The sequence below is a fragment of the Sinohyriopsis cumingii genome, unplaced genomic scaffold (assembly GCF_028554795.1).
Source record: "Sinohyriopsis cumingii isolate HCF-2022 unplaced genomic scaffold, ASM2855479v2 utg000624l, whole genome shotgun sequence".
Lineage (NCBI taxonomy): Eukaryota > Metazoa > Mollusca > Bivalvia > Unionida > Unionidae > Sinohyriopsis > Sinohyriopsis cumingii.
In genome coordinates this window covers 434,503-454,742 of record NW_028315919.1, presented here as the reverse complement: position 1 = coordinate 454,742, position 20,240 = coordinate 434,503, and the positions used below count along the sequence as shown (strand labels likewise).

Sequence of the window (20,240 nt, the reverse complement as noted above, 5' to 3'; positions counted from 1 at the left end):
TGAAAATAATAGTATTCATTATATGCTTGTGTAAGGGGGCCCCGAGTGGCCAAGTGGTCTAAAGCGCTCACCCTTCCTGATCACTGCCATCTCACCTCTGTCTGCTAGAGTTCGAGTCTCAGGCTCAGCTAACATTGGTATGTGAGAAAGCCTGCCAGTAGCTTCTCGTGGGTCGGTGGTTCTTCCCTGGGTTTTCCAGAGTTCTTCCTCCACCAATTATACTGGCCACCATATATAGCCTATCTTGTGCTGAAAAATGGCGTTAAACCCTATAACAACAACAACAACAACAATGCTTGTGTAAGAGTCCAAATGTAGATAGCATAGACCCTGATATGGCAAAGCATAATTCACCTTTAGATCAGGGTCTATGTCATTTGTTTTACTGATTGTATCTAGCAAACTTCTTAGACCTAGATCTGCCAGTGCATTATGTGATGAGAGATGTGGGTCTATGCAGTTTCCAGTTGGACTAGATTTATAAATGATTATATGCAGTACAGTTGTTCCATTGTGTCTCCATTCCCTGTAAATAAGAGTCATTACAGGACCTGTACCATTAATCCTCTGTGCCAGCAAATGTAAATGATATTTAACACTAATAGTACTGTACCCCTTTCAGGTCATGTTGCAGTACATGCTGGACTACCCACTAGGAAAGAAACTACAGAAACATTTGGAATTTTATGTCACTCAGTTGTCATATGAGACAGAGGCTGGAAGGGAATCTACACTGGAGTTGTTGGCCACAATCTTTACAACATTTCCTCAGGTGTGAAAGGACTTTGAAAATTGTTGATGATTATTCATCATTAACTTTTAATACTTTTGTTTTCATTAAATTTAGTTAATAACTAATCATCCAATTAATTTTATTAGCTGAAATTTGCTTGAATTTTATGCTTGTCATGTGTTGTTACTTTTTTAAAATAGACAGCAGATTTTATTTGTGGAGTAGTTACTTGAAATTCAAAAGCTAATTTTGGCATAATGATAACTATCATCTGTTAGGTAATTTTTTTAACACCTATTGTAACTTCAGTGTAAACATTCTTTTAATTTAAAAAGAAGAGACAGAAGTTAATATTGAAATTATAGCATTATTAGCCAATTTTACAGACAGTTTCTGGTATCAGGTCAGATAAATATGAGGTGGCAATTATGTAATATGCCTGCATAGTTTAGGATGCCAGGTTATTCAAATTCTAAAAAGGTTGCTTTTATTTAAAGCAAAGTCACGTGCTTTTGAGATGCATATTTTTCTTATTTAAATCAAGGTCACATGGTTTTAAGATGAAAATATCTCTCTATTTAAATCTAGATCACATGATATTGAGACAAAATATTTCTTTATTGAGATTAAGGCCACATGCATTTGAGATGCAAAATATATTTCTATATCGGTCTGTTTAGGAAATGTAATTTCATAATTAAGATTTGAATGTGCTAGGTTGTAAATTCTGTCCTTGCATATCACATATTAGTAATTGTTTAGAATAATTTGTAATGGTTTCATCCACAGTGAGTACCTCTGATTCCTACTTGTATTACCTCCTTTATAAATTATATACTGTATATAGCTGCTTATAAGTTGGGTCCAACTGCAAACTGCACAGACCCAGATCTGCTGTTGCAACATATGCTGGCAGAAATGGATCTATGCAGTTTATTAGTTGTAATCAGTATAGCATACAACATAGACCCAGATATGCTAGCACATTATGATCAAGGTCTGTGTTGTTTGTAGTTGGACTCACTTTATAAGCTCGAATATATGGGATGCATTGTATGGTGAAACTCTGCTTATGAAACCTTTGAACCCCACTTTAGAAACCATCTTTCATCATTCTGGTCCCATTAGAGTATATTGATATTTATGTCTTTTCCTAGAAACAAATATTGTGCATGTAATTACCTAATAATTGTACTTACTTTTGCAGCAAACTCTGGCAGAGTATGCCTCATTTTTCTACCTCCCCATGTCAGCATCCCTGGCCAATGATGAATCAGTCAAATGTAGAAAGCTGACAGCTCTGGCCATTAAGTCACTTCTTGGCAAGGTATACAACTTTGTATTTTATTATCTCACCTGGCCACAAGGCAAAGTGAAGCTATGGTATTTCTCTTTGTTCATTGTCTATTGTGAGTCATGATTTGTCCATTAGTCATTGCTGTTTACAGTTTCTCAAAAACCACAAAACAGAAGCTCATTTTATTCAGATGATGCCAATCTACAAATATGACAGCTTGTGCTAAATACAAAAATGAATGCCTTTTTCTATGGAGGAACAATTTTAAAGCAGAATTTCTTAGACCAAAAATTTAGTTCATTTGTTTGAAAATTGTAAACAGCTATTTTTGTATTTTTAGTTTCTAAAAGTAATATTAATCAAATATGCTTTTTATTATCAAATTTAAGTACTAAGAGAAAAGACACCTATAACCTTTATAAATAAATTAAGAAAAATGTATTAGTCAATTCATGCTGATCAGATGGTGTGACTTGAACCTGCAACCTTCTGATTACATGTCCAATGCCTGAATCACTGAACCACCATTGTTACTTGGGTACTGGTCTCAGTGATTTGCATGTTATACTCCAAGGGCAGGGCCTCTGAGGTTAAGGACACCTTGGAATATTGCTGACTGCACAGATTAACTCCACTCATTCTAAGAATTTATATTCTCTGCTCACTTTCAGTATGTGAGTGAATTTTTATTCACCAGCTTAAGTAACGTTACACTTATGAACAGTATCAGACCAATTTGAGCCTCCTGTTCTTATAATACTAAGTGGTTAGTGTAAAATGAGCGTTAATGTTTTCTTTCATGCACTGTTAATGTCTAATCAAAACTAACTTGTATGACAGTGATAAGACAATATTTGAATGAAGTCTGTAGAAATAAAATTTAATCTTTCTACTTCCAGTTGGCCCATACTAAACGAAATGAGCTGTTTGCCATTACTATGAAGTGGTTTAGTGACAGCAAGGTAGTATGACAGCACAGTTCATTTAAATCATTTCATTACTTCCTATACTAGTTCAGAAACAGGCTTTTAAAATTTTACTACCCTGAGGGACCAGTCAAGATGTATATATCTAATTGTTTCATCAGTTGTATTTGTTTCCATTTACTTGCCTTGCTTTTGGTAAATTTAGCAAACATTTCAATGAAGCATTTACAGTGTTGACCCATGTATTCTATCAGACTGGTTAACAGATAGTTTAACAAGGCTTTTGCAATGTCTGCAAATCTGTTGCCAGATTCTGTCAGACTGGTTAGCAAACAGTTTAATAAGGCATTCAGAATGTCTACAAATCCATTGTCAGATTCTGTCAGACTGGTTAACAGATAGTTTAACAAGGCTTTTGCAGTGTTTGCAAATCTGTTGCCAGATTCTGTCAGACTGGTTAACTGGCTTGACTAATTTACTAACATTGTACCCAAATGGCAAGGCACTTTCAGCATTATGGATTGATAATGCCTGTCCAGAAGTGGTTCTGTCTTTTAATCTGACATCTGCATTGTACTAAGGGTTTGTCGTTTTCTCACTTTTATTCATAGACTCAGATAATTTGGTATGTAGATGTTTCATTGGAAGTACTACAGCAACAGTTAAAACTGAATCGCTGGTGCTTATATTTCATGGTTCAGTGGTGTTTGCCAAACTTTTGTGTTAAGCTCAGGTTATCTGGGTTCATGTTTGTTCAAGTTTATCCGACATTATTGCTTGCAAAGTTCTGTAACTTTGGATAAATATGCACCATAAGGAGTACTGCACGATGTCTAGGTCACTGTGATCTGTATTTACCAAAAACAGTGATCTGTGTAAATCTTTGTAATTAGCTTAGTTTCACAGAGTGTTGTCTGCAGAGTCGTGTAAATTGACTTCAAGATGCACCATGAAAGGTATTACACCCTTAAGTCAAAACTAGATCATTGTAATCTAAAGTGCCCTGAATTAACTTTGTGTTTAGCTAAGTTTTTCAGAAATTATTACCTTCATAGTAATGTGACCTGGTTTGTAGATGCTTGATAAGAAGTGCTACACTCACCAATCAAAACTCAGTTACCACAGAGCAATATGGTTTTGTATATAGGCTGCATCATAAGAAGTTCTACATAATTAGACAAAACATAATCTTTTAGTTGGACCATACCATCGATGATGGTTTTGTTATACAGAATGGATGGTAAATTTACATTTTTTTTAAACCTTTCTATTTATTGTTCCTTTTCATGTATTAGTATGAAATTTGTTTCATGTGATCTTTTACACACACGATTTTGGAACATCATCAAAGTGAGTACTTTCATTTTTGTCCAGTTATTGCTACTTTGTTTCATGGTCCTTTGATAGTGCTGACTTTATTCATCATTTATAATTAAGCCTTAAGTAATCATTAATTCACCAAGGCATGCACACACTTTTATTAATGTATATACATGCTTATAAGTCAAGTCAAACTGCAAATAACAAAGATCCTGATCTGTCATAGCATAATCCTCCCACAGATTAGGGTCTATGTTGTTTGTTCTATTGATTATTCCTAACAAACTGCACAGATCCAGATCTACTGGTGCATTATACACTGGTAGAAATGGGTCTGTGCAATTTGCAGTTAGACTCATCGTATAAGTGAGTATACACTGTATATAATGTTATAATCCATGTAGGAAAGACGTATACTTCAGCAGAATAATACAACAAATACTTTGTAAAATTAGTTTCATATCCAGTCTTCTCTCACTATTTTGATGTGTAGTTCTTTACAGTCTCATATTGCAAAGATAATTATTGCCAAAGATTTAGACCTACTATTATCTTATATAAAAACTTTTGTTTCCAGTATTCTGACAGTAGTTTGATTTTGAAACATTGCAAGTCTTACAAAAGTGCTAATTTCTTCTTCAAAAACAGCCATAATACCATAGGAGAACTACTGCTGTCTCACAAAAAAGCCCTCCCAGACTAAAATATTTTAGCTGAAATTCAAAAAGTTATCTGCTCACCTATGTGGCAGTTAGAGTGATCTCCTCTTGATTCAGGGATTGTTGCCAAATCCCATAAATACTCAAGTTACTACTTTTGCTCTTGTTGAGTAGCACACTTTTTACAAACAGGGATTCCATGCAATCCAGATATAGTTTTCTACCATTAAGGAAGTTGGGGGAGCATTCTATTTGAAGGGAAGTATACACCATCTATTAATTTCCAACTTTTCTGTTGTTTATTTTCTTCATTGACAAAGTTTCTGGCTTTTCAGTGTCATCACTTTGCCATCCACACACATGTAGCTGCCCGTGATAGGTACCAGCATGGGTTGTGATTATATCCCCTCATATTACTATAGCTGTACTTAAATAGGCGCAGTTTTGGTGTGTGATATAGAAAACTTGTCTAATATTGCTATATAGTTTTCACTACAGTCAGATAAATACAGGTAAGTTTTCTACATTAATCTAGACTTAGAGTTCTGTTAGCATTTACGTACATGACACTCGACTGATTTTACCTGTATAGGTCATCATTTTGCTTTCCACAGGTAACATTGTCTTAGAATATATATTATAGTGTCCACTTCATAGGTATAAAGAATGGCGCTTCATTGCATTTTTTTAGGGGCCCCGAGCAGCCAAGTGGTCTAAAGCGCTGTCCGTTACGAATCACTGCCATCTCACCTTTATCTGCGTGGGTTCGAGTCTTGGATTCAGCCAATGTGGGTATGTGAGAAGCTTGCCAGTAGCTTCTCGTGGGTCAGTGGTTCTTTCTGGGGTGTTCCCGGGTTCTTCCTCCACCATTAATACTGGCCGCCATGTATAGCCTATCGTGTGCTGAAAAATGGCATTGAACCCTACAACAACAGCAACAACAATCATTGCATTTTTATGTGAATATATGGTGTGTACTATGGAAAATGGAATTAATTGAATTGCTGTATAGTTTATGATGTGGTCAGATACATAGAGGTAAGTTTTCAATGTTTAGTTTTGTTGTAGCATTGACTTAATTGTTAATGTAAGCAAGGGTTCACTGATTTTACTTGTATAGGCAGTCACTTAACCTTTCCTACAGATAACTTTCATTAGAATTGATATTTTAGTGTCCATTTTGTAAGTGTTAATAATAGCACTCAGATAATGTACTGTATGAGCCGCCTTATGTGCCCTTTTATGGGTAATTGTCATAGCATGACATGCCACACTACATCTGTATATGTTGTCTGCTCTGTTTTGTCTTACAGATTTAGACTATGGGCAAGACCAGACTGAAAAACATTTGTAAATGTGTTGCTTAGTTCACTTACAATTCTACAAATATATGTCAGACTTGCATATTACGGACAGAAATCAATGGGCAGCGGAGATAGGGATACTAAAGGGAAAGGTGCTGATGGTCACCTTGAGGGACAAGGACGTCATTTTGCATGCTAGGGTTCAATCCCATATCACTGGCTGGGGAATGAGATAAAGAGCAAATTATATACCAGCTATGTGGATTATCCTTTACCCTGTCCCAATCTAAAAAACTGGACAAAGTCTTGCCAACCAAGACGGACCTGTTCTATTACAGCAAGACTCTCCAATGTACCTGTGATTGTAATTGGTATGACCACTATCAGCCAACAGAAGAACAAAGTTTGTCTAGTTTCATGAACCCAGGTTATACATTCATAGTGCCACTTGACTCTCCCTATGCAAGATGCCCAGCTTTAATACTTAAGTATCCAAAAGATTTTGCTTCACTTTGTTCTCAAGCGTTTTCCACTCAAAGGGATCCTTTATTTAGTGACAGCATGGAAGTAACTCAGGATGTTCTGCAAGTTTAGTGAGCCACCATCCTCGACTTTCTTCTCCAGCTTCTTCGCAAGTAGCACAAGAGATGTTAGCTTCAACATCTTTATCCACTGAAACTTGCTGGCAAGTCCACTTATCGTTATTAGATATTATATATGTGCAAAGACTTGGCCTTATAGGCTTCAACTCCAGAAGTTTTCCACCTTCTGCCACCAGAGTTCATTCGTCTTCCTCCTACTACAACTGTCTGGTCTAAAGTTCTGGCATCAGTTGATTATTTTTATCTAAACAGAAACAATTAATTTCAAATTACTTCCACAGTATGGCAGAGCTACTGACATTCTGGAATGCTTATATCGTCAGTTATAAGACCCAGGTGTCAGCCAACTCTTTTTCTCACAAAGACACCTTCCCTTGAACTTTTATTGGCAGTTCTTTAAGTCTCACAGAACAATTTTCAATTTGTCAACCAAGATATTGCAGCTTTGGGATGACATAGTTGTTCTTGGTACATGTGGATTAGAAGTCATCTCGTGATACAGCACTTGGTATGCAATGTCGTGGTTATTGGCTCTGTGTTGGATCTAGAATCTGTGGCGATCTTTCAGAGGGGAACACAGTGTATCTTCTTTCCATGAAGTCAACAGGATATGTATGGAAGCCTGTTTCCAGAATGGCCCACATTTTTAACAGGGCTGCCCAACTTAACAGCAGCTACGAATGCACAACTGCCAAACAAAATGCAGTACTCTTAACCTCCACCTTTCTGAAGACCACCATAAGGTCAAGCTATGCTTGCAACCTATATTTTCTAGTCGCCTTTTTAATGGTCAGATTGATAAAAATCCACATTGAGACCAATTTCTTTCCCTCGCAGTCTCAGCAACAGTAGAGGGATTTCCAAGGCAGTCATCAAAAGGTCACAGGGGCAACCCTCAGACAAGAGCCACTGGGAAGATGTCCAACTGAATCTAACTTTTGAAAACCACACTTCTCCCAAGCAAAAGTGGACAGAGACAGAGAGAAGGTGATAATTTTTTTACACTGTTTCTAGCCACAAGAGCCTCCTTATAGAAAAAAAGATGTCATATTCATGCTGCCTTTATCACAGATATAGGTAGGTAGAAGGTTTCAATTCTTTGCTGCCAAATGATACAAGATTTGGCACAGTGACCTATGGACATGACAAGTGGCAAGTGGTTTCCATGGAACTCTGTATCACCTCATTGCACCTCTTGTATCACTACAGCACACATCCTCCTTTGTCATTTGGTTTATGATGGAAACACCTTGACAAAGACTATGCAACCAGTATGTACTTAAAGATGTGTATCTTCACATCCCCTTTCACATTGTTTCCTGGAAGTTGCAATTCGCCTACAGAGACATAATTTACCAGTTCAGGGCACTCCCATTTGACCATCTGTCCCTGGTGTATCATTTAAATGATGGACCTAGAAAATGGACCATCTCCATTGTGGCAACATTAACTACCTCGACTACATTCTTCAAAAACATTAGGTGAGTTATATCTTGGAGCCAGACATGATATTCTTGTTTACTGTCCTTCTCAACCTTGGTTTCTTTGTACACCAAGGGCAAAACTGACCTTAAAGCATCTCAACATTTTGAATATCTAGGTATGATTTTCAGCATGCAAGTAAACAGAGTTTGTCTCCCTCAGGAACAAGCATTGAAAATCAATACAATGTTGGCTTCCTTGCTTTTATGGGATGATCTACTGCAGCAGTGAACTCTTAGTCCTAGGTAACCTGTTTATGTGCACATTGCAAATGATTCTGTTGTCCAAAATGGAGGCAAAGATTTTGCCCATTAGACCAACTTCACACAGTCTGCACATTCCATCTCAGAAGATGGGGCAACCTCACTGGGCTTATATTGGGTATGCCTCTCCAGTACAACCTCCAGAAATCACAATCTGTATGGATACAAGTACACAGATGGGGGTGGGGGAGCACACCTCCTTCCAACATCCCCTCAGGATCAGCGTTTACATATAAACAGTCTGGAGATGAAAGCCATGTCAAAAACTTCTCATTGGCAGCTGAAGGATCGGAATTGGAAAGGTGTTCTCATTCTATCTGACAACTCCAATGAGGTGGCTTATCTCCACTGGCAAGGTGGAAAGAATTCCCCAGAGTTTTGTGTTCTTGTTGGGGATTTCCTAAAGTGGCATCTCCATGTCCAAATTCATCATTCCAGACAAATTAAATTTATTGGCAGGCGTATTGTCCCAGAAGAATCAACTGCTACACACAGAATGGTCTCTTCATCTCTCAGGTTTCACTCAAATATGTGCCCAATGGTGTTAACCAGTGGCAGACTTCCTTGTGACAAGGTGCAATGCCAAAACTCCTGACCTTTGTCTCACCAGTTCTGGATCTGGAAGGCCAGGGCAGCATGACCTCATCAATCTTGCAACAAGAGAGATCACACCTGTTATTACCCCTCTTAGAGGGAAAAGATGATATCAGCAGAGACACTTTCATCATGGATAAATTGGGCTATTCATTCTATACGTCAGAAAATAACCCCAGACCAAATGAATTTGCTTTACATCTTGGCTCACAAAGTTAGGGTAGTTGCCACAAATATTGCATTGCATTATCAATGCCATGGGATGGAGATTCAAGTTCACTTTTCCAGCTCAGAGAGCTTTCATTTTAAAAGGCTTAACTCAGTTGAACCTACAGCCTAGGTACAATAGGTTACCTTCTTGGGTTGTACTACAGCTGCATGTATTCCACTGGATTTGCAGGAGGGAAAATTTTTCTCTTTCAAAGCCACTACACAATATATGAAGTCTATTCTTTGGTTGAGTTGGGTTATCTAGAAACTGTCTTCTTATGGAACCAGAGATTGTCTCTCCTGGGTAAGGGGCTGTATCTCTCTCCACCATTTACTTGTTCTCCTAAGGTATTATGATTGGGTAAAGTGTTTGAAGAAGAAACCAATTTATCTAGTAAACTATGTTTCTTCAATAATACTTAACGGATCATAATACACATACACCCTCACAATATCCCTGCAGTTACATCCATGAGGTAGTGTGCCATCAGGTCCAGTAGTAACTGAAGTGTTCACAGATTTGAAACCAATCCCTCAACCAAGGGGAGATCACCCTACCACCTGGGTGGGAAGATAACGTTTAGCTTCTTAGCTTAAACATGTTAGCCAGCGAGGATTGGATTTGCAAGGTAGTAGTAATTCTCCCAGAGGGTATTATCATTAGTTAACTATTATTGAAGAAACATTTTACTATAAAAAAAATTTGCTTTTTATTCATGTTACAGATATGGAAATATTATTATGGTTATATGAATATAAATAACAAATTAATCATGTGTTAAATAGCATTACACAAACACAAACTAGTTAGAGCATTACACAAACACAAACTAGGTAGAGCATTACACAAACACAAACTAGGTAGAGCATTACACATACACAAACTAGGTAGAGCATTACACATACACAAACTAGGTAGAGCTTTACACATACACAAACTAGGTAGAGCATTACACATACACAAACTAGGTAGAGCATTACACATACACAAACTAGGTAGAGCATTCCTTATCAAACAGAATGCTGCTGATTTATTTCAGGTGTTACTGAGGACTATGGCAGCCCAGTTGGTCGGCTTGTTTGTGGAGGTAGAAGCTTCAAATTTTGAGCACCATTTATCAACACTGCTGCCTGTCTTAGAACAACAGATTGAACCAGGGAAATGGGAAAAGGTGCGACAATAAAACAGTACTTGTTAGTCAGATCTAGACCTTGCTTCTGTTTGATGTGAGTAGTTTTTCCATCTATCACAGGAACAAGATTGACTGAATCTTAATCATCATAGACTAATTGAAATGTGGCGGCTTTGTGTAATTAGTTGTTTTAAGTTGAGGAAATTTCTAACATTCATGATGTCTTGCTTACTTTGCAATGAGAAATTAATTTAAATACATTTATTTTTGTAAATTTGGATCATTTCTTTGGAATTTTAAAATTAGTGTCTCAGGCTTTAACATTTTCAGTTCCTGGGCCTTGTAGAACAATTTCCATCATTAAAAATTCCACCATAAGTACTCAGTTTGAGTAATTTCCAGGAATGTTATGAAACAGACCTGCCAACCCTTATGATTTGACAGTAAGTCTTAAGGAAATGACCTTTAAGTATGAACTTCCCAAACAAAAGCACAGATTACAGAAATATGATTGCTGCAGTAAAATCTGGAGACTGGCTTGTCCATGTTTGATTCAGATCTGGGTTTAATATTAGATTCAGTAGAGTTGGTAGGGGACCAGACAAACTTTGCATGAGTACCTCAAATGCTTTCACTTGCAAATATTTATTTTAATGCAAAACATTTTCATGATCAGACTAATGATTATAAAATTTAGAATGTTTACAAAATGGCATCCAACACACATTACATGTTCTGCTTGAAAGGGCCATTAAGTCTCTTAAAAAGTTTTAATAATACAGAAGAATAGAAAGAAATATTCAGATTCTATGGAGGAAAAACAGTGTATTGGATATCATCTGTCTCATGGCAGGAGAGATGATTGCCATTCTCAAATGAAATTGAAAAAAGAAGGCCAAGAATTACATCAGGTTGAGAAATAACAAGAAGCCAGTAAGCTTCATAGAGTTTGTAAATGCAGTTTTTAAAACTGTACTGGAGGTAATTAAGATCTGAGGGAACTTGACAAACTTTTTAGTTGAAGATATTATTTATTGTCACTGCCTTAGTATTGATTCACATATCTGAGCTTTTTAAATGCATGCTTTCTAACTTGACAATAGCATAATGTGATGATTTGTAACACCTTACTGAAAGTTGGTTTTACATATGGAAAAACTCACCTTCCTTACTGAGAAGGTCTTGTTAGGGTTGGCAGATCTGATGATGAATAAACATTTCCAAAAAAGTTTGCAAATGAATATTTTCAGGAGGAGCGCCAGGGTGAGACCCCTAGTCAGGATATGGATCATCTTCTTTACAATTCACTTAACACTCTGAGCAAAGTCCTACAGGAGTGTGGTACTGTCTTACACAGTGATAAATGGAGACAGAACATGAATATCATCTTTGGTAGGTACAGTCTGCTGTAATGACCACCTGTCTATAAATGCCAATTTCTCTATGTTTACAAATGCATAAATAAGTTTAACTACCAATGTATCACCTGCTTATAAAGAGTACTTCTGTTGCCGTCAGTAGTCATCACACACAAGGTTGACTACACCTGTACAGTTCAGTCATCACACACAAGGTTGACTACACCTGTACAGTTCAGTCATCATGCACAAGGTTGACTATACGTGTACAATTCATTCATTGTACACAAGTTTGACAATACCTGTACAGCTCAGTCATCATACACTGGGTTGACTTTACCTGTACAATTCAGTCATCATACACAAGTTTGACAATACCTGTACATACGCAAGTGTGGCTACATCTGTACAGTTCATTCATCATACACAAGTGTGACTATGCCTGTACAGTTCAGTCATCATACACAAGTGTGACTATGCCTTTACAGTTTAGTCATCATAAACATATGTGACTACACCTGTACAGTTCAGTCATCATACACAAGTATGACTATGCCTGTACAGTTAAGTAATCATACACAAGTGTGACTATGCCTGTACAGTTCAGTCATCATAAACAAGGTTGACTACACCTTTATAGTTCAGTCATCATACACATGTGTGACTATGCCTGCACAGTTCAGTCATCATACACAAGTATGACTATGCCTGTACAGTTCAGTCATCATACATAAGTGTGACTATACCTGCACAGTTCAGTCATCATACACAAGTGTGACTGTGCCTGTACAGTTCAGTCATAATACATAAGTGTGACTATGCCTGTACAGTTCAGTCATCATAAACAAGGTTGACTACACCTATATAGTTCAGTCATCATACACATGTGTGACTATGCCTGCACAGTTCAGTCATCATACACAAGTGTGACTACCTGTAAAGTTCAGTCATCATACACAAGTATGACTATGCCTATACAGTTCAGTCATCATAAACAAGGTTGACTACACCTGTATAGTTCAGTCATCATACACATGTGTGTCTATGCCTGCACAGTTCAGTCATCATACACAAGTGTGACTGCCTGTAAAGTTAAGTCATCATACACAAGTGTGACTATGCCTGTACAGTTCATTCATCATATACAAGCATGACTATGCCTGTACAGTTCAGTCATCATAAACAAGGTTGACTACACCTGTACAGTTCAGTCATCATACACGTGTGTGACTATGCCTGTACAGTTCAGTCATCATACTCAAGGTTGTACTGTTCAGTCAAAGGTTACCCATATGAAATCATAATGACAAATGTTTTAATGGAAATAATTTGTACATTGTAATGACATGTTTTAATGGAAATAACTTGTAAATTTTAACAACAGATGTTTTAATGGAAATAATTTATAAATTATAATGACATGTTTTAATGGAATAATTTGTAAAATTGTAATGACATGTTTTAATGGAATAATTTGTAAATTGTAATGACATGTTTTAATGGAAATAATTTGTAAAATTGTAATAACATGTTTTAATGGAATAATTTGTAAAATGTAATGAGAGATGTTTTAATGGAAATAATTTGTGCTGAAAGAACCAGATTAGGTTAGATTTATTCATTTTTCTTATATAGCCATTTTGTTGCAACTAATTGTCATATTTGATTTTTGTCAGATTTGCATAAATTTAGTAAATGTGACACATTCATGAAAGAATATCTGTAAATGAGTGGCTTAATAGATTGAGAGCATCCTTTTCTGGTGCCCATATGACATATTGTAATTGTTTTTAGATCACGTCCAGATTCATTTGCGTCACCCCCATGTATGGGTTCAGTTGGCAGCAGCGCAGCTGTTTGGAATGTTATTTGCTTCTTATAAACCCGAGGATCTAATCAGCAAACCAGTCAACCTGTCAGGGGACACTATTCATGGCTACCTAGAGACAAATACAACTACAAAGGTACGAAGAATGCTACATTTTATTTAATTTTTTTAATCAGTGTGTTGGACAAACTATCTATTACTTATCCATGGTGTTGAAAATTAACTGCTTATGTAATTTTCTCTGCCCATAACAACATCTCTAAAATTGATGGAGAGAATTTAATAAAATTACTTAGTCATATTGCCTTTGGAGTAACATTGGCTTGATCCACAAGGGGCTCTTGAGGGGTGAATGGTCAAACACAAAACTGTCAGTTACAGTGGCATTTTCAAATATTTTCTAACCAAACTTCATATTGACAGTCATAATAGGAAGCTGCAGAATGTAATGAATTTTACTAGATGGTCTCTTTGTTTGGGGTTAAAAAATTCAGTACAGCAGGTCATTGCAAGATGGTCTCTGTCGGCGGTTGAAAAACACATTACAGCAGATCATTGCCAGATGGTTTCTGTCTGGGATTGAAAAACACATTACAGCAAAGCCATTGCATTTGCTCTAACCGCTTCGGTGGCCAAGTGGTTAGAGCGTCTGCCTCAAAAGCGGGAGGGCGTGGGTTTGAACCCCGCCCGAGTCATACCAAAAGCTTACAAAAATGGTACTGATAAACTTCAAACATAGAAGCCAACCCACCCAGCCAACAGATTCAAATGGCTGTTAATTGTTTTATGCTACTTGGAATATGAAACTGAATTGCTTTGTCTTGCTTAGCTGCTTCACAGTCATGTGATCCACAGGCAGTATTACATTAAATACAACACTGGAGCAAAGTGTGAAAAAAAAGGGAAAAATACAATTTTTTAGTAATAATTTTGTGTACATGGGGGATTTTAGTGAGGGACAGGAGACCCCCCCACCTCCATCTCTGGACATAGCTTAATTGTGTCTGAAAGCATAAGCAGGTAAACAGAATTCATTTAAAATGATGTCCAAACATTATAAGGCAAGAAAATGATTTTTGCATAAACACAAACATTATTGGAAGACATATAGAAAATATGATAGTATTGCGTCCATCCCACAGATGGCACTAGAGAATGTTTGGACTGAGTATACCAAAAAAAAGTCAAGACGGGATTTGTTATTAGGGATACTTTACAATATTTCTGCAAGCCACAACTACAAGTTTATCATTATTTTTCTGTTGGATATATTTGTAAATTAGGTCAAGATTTCTAGAATTAAAAGTTTCAGATATTGCTGCTTATTAAAATCGTGTTGAGAAAGGTGGTGGCAACTGGTCCTTTTGGATATCAAAATATAGAGAAATACCATGTTACGCCAAGGTAAAATTAGACTACTTTTTCCATGCTTCTGGGTATGCTATACAAAGACATGTAAGCATTCCAGATAAGAAGGCAACCCTCATGGTGGGAGAAGAGAAAACCTGGATTTTTGCCTTACTCTGATAGAACAATAGCACAGATACAGTTTAGCGTTAAAGCCGCCAGTCTTTAAATTTTCTTGATCTGATCACCGAGTGTCTACCTACACTATGCATGAGCCAGATATACAAGGTCAAGTAGATACTGGCCACAAGGATAAACAACTTTCATTTTGTCTCCTCTTTCCATTGGTGACAATAAGCAAATCTCTAGTCGTTTGCACAGAAACTAGAACCTAGGCAATTGTAAGGCTATCTTCTCCCAAACTTATTATCAGTATCTTTTTAATTACACTGGCACTGAACATGCTTGGAGTGTAAATGTTCTGAGAACATTGTTACGGTTAAACATGTCAATCACACAGCTTTTTAAAATGTTTTTTTATGCAACTTCAAAATTGGTTTGGAAAATTATGGCTATATCATCAATGCCTGATTTAGCATCTTTAGCAGTTTTTCCCCACTTGAAGAAATCTGGCAGTGTTTCTGTATCCCACATCATTCAGTGATTAATAGGGCAGTACATCATTCTGTAACTGACACCCTTATTGCTTCTTGCAACTTTACTGCAAGACACCTTCTGATCATCAGCTCTGAAACAGCATCACTGTTTGGCAGTCATATACAAGATGTACAAAAGCATGAAGCACAAGAACTGCACCTCCATCTCCTTTCCTCATCCTCTGACTTTTCATTAACAACAACCTCAGCCACAGAGAAGAGATGATTATATGGAGAGGGAGACATGGCTAAAGTCCACTTAACAACAGCAGTACAAAAGGGCTTTTGGATTTCATTTATCCAAACCCATCCCTTTTGTTTTTCCCTTCCATGACAGATTTTAACTTTTGTGTTTAAAGCCAATGGCAAACTCAGGCTAGTGATAGATCTCAGCTGTCTCAATAAATACATAACTGTGTCAAAGTTCAAAATTTAAACATCAGAATCAGTAAGGCTTTCCCTCTAAAGCGCAGAATTTGCAATCAGCCTCAATCTGACTGGCTGACATATTTCCATGTCCTGACTACATCAGTTACACTTCATGCAAGTTCCTTCAGTTTGTCCTACAAGAAGCGGTTTTCTAGTTGTATGTTCTCTCATTCGATCTCAGTATAATCCTAAGGTCATTTTCAAAAACAACAGTATTGTCACCCTATTCACGTCTTTATTTCAGACAGCAACTGAAGTTTTCCTGAAAGACAATTTTCAAAATCACATGGTAACTATTTTATTGAACAAAATGAATAGCCTGGCCTCGCTCTTCACCCACCTTTCCTTCCTAGTGAACTTGAAGAAGTCAGAATTTTTTTCTCTTCCCAGCACTTCATCCATCAGTGTATGAAATGTTTTGCCTATCGCAACCTCATTCATCTCCTTCACGTATTAATTATATGGATTATCCAGCCTTAAGGCTTTGTCTGCAACAGGGACATGGATTTCTATGAGTTTGTGCAACTCGTGCATTTGGTGAATGCTTCACTACATTCCTAGGAGTCTCTGCACTGTGATGTTTGCACCAGTTTATGGAGATCAGACATAATATTCTGGTTCATTTATGTCAATATGTGGACAGATTCTTCACATCCGCTGATCCCTGCATCCATTGCTGTTTTATTGGATTTGCACACTTTCAGGTATCCACTACATTTCCTTGTGACAATGTGGAAACACAAACTACTCACCTTTCATCGCTCTGATTCTGGTTTGGATCATGAACCATCTTTCAGTCAGTAGGGACCGATTTTAGAGACATGCATTCCCATCAGCTGTTCTGATTGCAGGAGTAAACAAACAAATAAGTGGCCAGACTGGCAAAGTGATTCTGATAGCCACCCTCATATGGGACAAGTTCTGGGTGAACAATTTAATTGAGCTAGCAGTAGACATCTTCAGGATGATCCTGGTCAGACACAACTAACTCCAACAACTTCAGTCACAAATGTTTCATCTCAGTCAGATAGGCTTCTCCTTCAGACCTGGCTTTTGTCATGAAGGCCTTGTATAGAAAGAAATTTAAATGTGTAGTCATGGAGAGAATCTCTTGACCGAGAACACCCTCAAGTTTGAAGGTTTATTGGGGAAAGGGGTGTTTTCAGAGACTAATGCAGAGACAATAGCATCATCCCTTTGAATGCCCAAATAACTTTTTTCTTAATTGATATGTTGAGAGAGACAGTGATGCAAAACCCAGTCCATGCTCTCAAGCACTGTTTAAAATACATGGAGAGAAGTCATGGGGCCCAGCAGTACCTCTGTCTTTCAGTGAAGGTCAGGAAAAGAAAATATAACCATTCAGCCTTATCATCTTGGTTGTAGTACCACATATACTTGCTTATAGCACATCCTCTTCATTGGCACGGTTTTGGTGCATTTGCAGGATTTGCTGGAAATGTTTCTTGGGAAAAAATTAATTTCTCATTACCCTTATATTGATGTCACTGTACTGGCATCCAGTCCAACTGGAAAATGGTTATTATGAATGTATTTAGTTGACCAAATAATTCTTTTTTTAGTCAACCAAATAATGATTTACTTAATTGACCAAATAATATGGCTTGTACATATGGAGTGAAAGAGCATCTGGGGTGTGGATGTAAGGATAATGCCATCCTTGCATCCAGGAGTTCTTATAGTTTATCTTTAAGTGAAATATGTTTATAAGTTTTATTATGTTTTCTTAGTTTTAAAAATTAATAATAATGTTGATATTATATATGTATTATGATTCAGTAATTTTTATTTCCATTTATTTCCAAAACAGCTGAGGAGCTTGGCTCTGTCTTTCTTCTCCCACCTCCAGTCTCCTTTACTTAATGAAGAACTTGCTTGTCAGGTAGGAACTAAATGTATGCAGAACACACACACACACACACACAGAGACAAACACAGACAAACACACACAGAGCTGTCCTTAAGCTCTTCAGTTAAAAGTTTGGTTTCTACATAGAGTGTTGAAAAGAAATTGGTTTCAGTTTTAAATGTCCTTGAAATAACATGCCTGTATATGCCATTTAAGACAATGAACCACAAAATATCAGACTCTGCAAATTATCCTGCACTTTACCCCTTGGCAGCAAACTAGAATGCCTTATTTACTCCTGTTCACAGTTATACTTTAGTTTATACTTACAGAACCAATAAAATTTAAGCTGGTACAATTGTTTTGAGTATTAGGCAAATCAGAATCATTCTGTGGCTATATTTATCATATACATTTATGTATACTTTGAATCACTCTCAAATCATGGGGTACCAGTTTTCATGGAAAAACTTGACCACAAATTTAAATCACGATGATATACTGAAAGCATCCCAACTTCATGCCCTGCCTCTTGGTATTTTATGGTAGAACATCACTCACAGGTATGTTCACTTGTTTAAATACAGGCTGTATTTATTGTTCATTTATATAAATTACTCAAGATTTGTGTCCTTCTTTTCTTCCCAGAGAACATATTATATCCATTTATAATAATCACAACTTAGTAATATTCTGTGGAAATAAATGAAATTAGGAATAGTATTCTGTGCAAATCAATGAAATTAGGAAACATGCCAGAAATGGGAAGGAAATTAAGTGTCTGTCAGAGTTTATTCCTTTTTTATGCACATTCTTAAATTACATTGGTCTCTGTTAATCCATAGATATGCGGAACATTGTGTAAGGATCTCAGAGTACTGTATTATCAATTGTTCTATGCTGAAAAACTACACAAAGGGATCAGAGATCTGATTAGATGATGGAAATGTCTAGTTGCAGAACACTTCTCTTCCCCTGGCCATCTTCCCCTGGCCATACTGTCAGTGGTATAATACTGCAAGTACCATCAATGCAACTGGAATTCAGACACCAGAAGAGAAAAGAAATCTTAATGGATATGGTACTTTAGAACATTGAAAGCATTGCTGCTTAAACTAAGACTCCAAAAGTGCATCCACACACAAATAACATCATTGTTTGTTTATTTCCCAATAATTTGTTTTTCTTTTTTAGTTTGTGTTGGTATTATTATTATTGCCATGGTCATAACTATCATTACAATTAACTATGTAGGATATAATCTATGGATATACCATTTTGCATCAAGACAACCACTAGTGCCATTGCTCCTTTTGTAGGTCAAACATAGGTTCCCATTTAATCATTAGAATTCATATCAGTCAGGCTTGGCCTCTAAAATTTCAAACAATACTTATATTAGACATAGTTATGTGAACTTTTGTCAAATCAGTGCTTTCTTTTGTGTTGTCTTGTTTGTCATTGTTGTATAAATGCCTCTTTCTGTTGTATAATTGACTTTGACAAAGATTCAGTAAAAGTCAAAAGCATTGATCCTGACCTTGATTCAAAATTAGTAGCAACTACATAAATAAGTTCTTTTTTCTATTTTAAAATGATTGGTTGTTGTAAAGGTCATGATGGGACCATGTGTTTAATATGTAAACAATTTTTTTATTTTTTATTTCTTAGAGGAAACTGATTGGTTTTCGTCAGGGCTACACTGGGTGTATGTGATCTTTAACAAGTACATAATTTTGACAAGGTTCTGGAACATGATCACGTGACCCCCTTTTTGCATTTTAGAATACAATATAACCTTTGTTTGGAGAGATATTCTCAGTAGTAGTTGGGCTCTTACACTGAAGTTGTATGTTGTGCTGTTTGGAGTTATTTAAAATTACTTTAATTCAAAAGGATTAATTCTTTTTTTCCTGGAAAATATGTAAGCTCATGTGAAATTCCTGAACAAAGACAGCTTATATAAAAATGTATTCTGATTTCCAAAACTGGAGTGATTTTTCTTGTTTCTACAAGTAACTGTAGACTTCAACACTACAGATTACAGCGGGGCCCCGAGTGGCTGAGTGGTCTAAAGCGCTCTCCATTACGGATCACTGACATCTCACCTCTGTCTGCGTAGGTTCGAGTCTCGGATTCAGCTAATATGGGTATGTGAGAAAGCTTGCCAGTAGCTTCTCGAGGGTCGGTGGTTCTTTCCAGGGTTTTCCCAGGTTCTTCCTCCACCAT

At 36.8% G+C, this 20,240-nt stretch overlaps 1 protein-coding gene across 2 annotated transcripts in view; it reads left to right on the top strand.

Moving 5' to 3' along the window:
• LOC149773571 (small subunit processome component 20 homolog) overlaps positions 1-20,240 on the top strand; it is a 169,552-nt gene that overhangs the window by 139,738 nt on the left and 9,574 nt on the right. For both annotated transcript variants that reach the window (XM_089946373.1, XM_089946372.1), the window contains exons 53-59: positions 623-772; positions 1,941-2,060; positions 2,930-2,992; positions 10,431-10,562; positions 11,774-11,915; positions 13,676-13,845; positions 17,973-18,044. In XM_089946373.1, the coding sequence (XP_089802499.1) occupies positions 623-772; positions 1,941-2,060; positions 2,930-2,992; positions 10,431-10,562; positions 11,774-11,915; positions 13,676-13,845; positions 17,973-18,044 (849 nt within the window). The remainder of the gene's footprint in view (positions 1-622; positions 773-1,940; positions 2,061-2,929; positions 2,993-10,430; positions 10,563-11,773; positions 11,916-13,675; positions 13,846-17,972; positions 18,045-20,240) is intronic.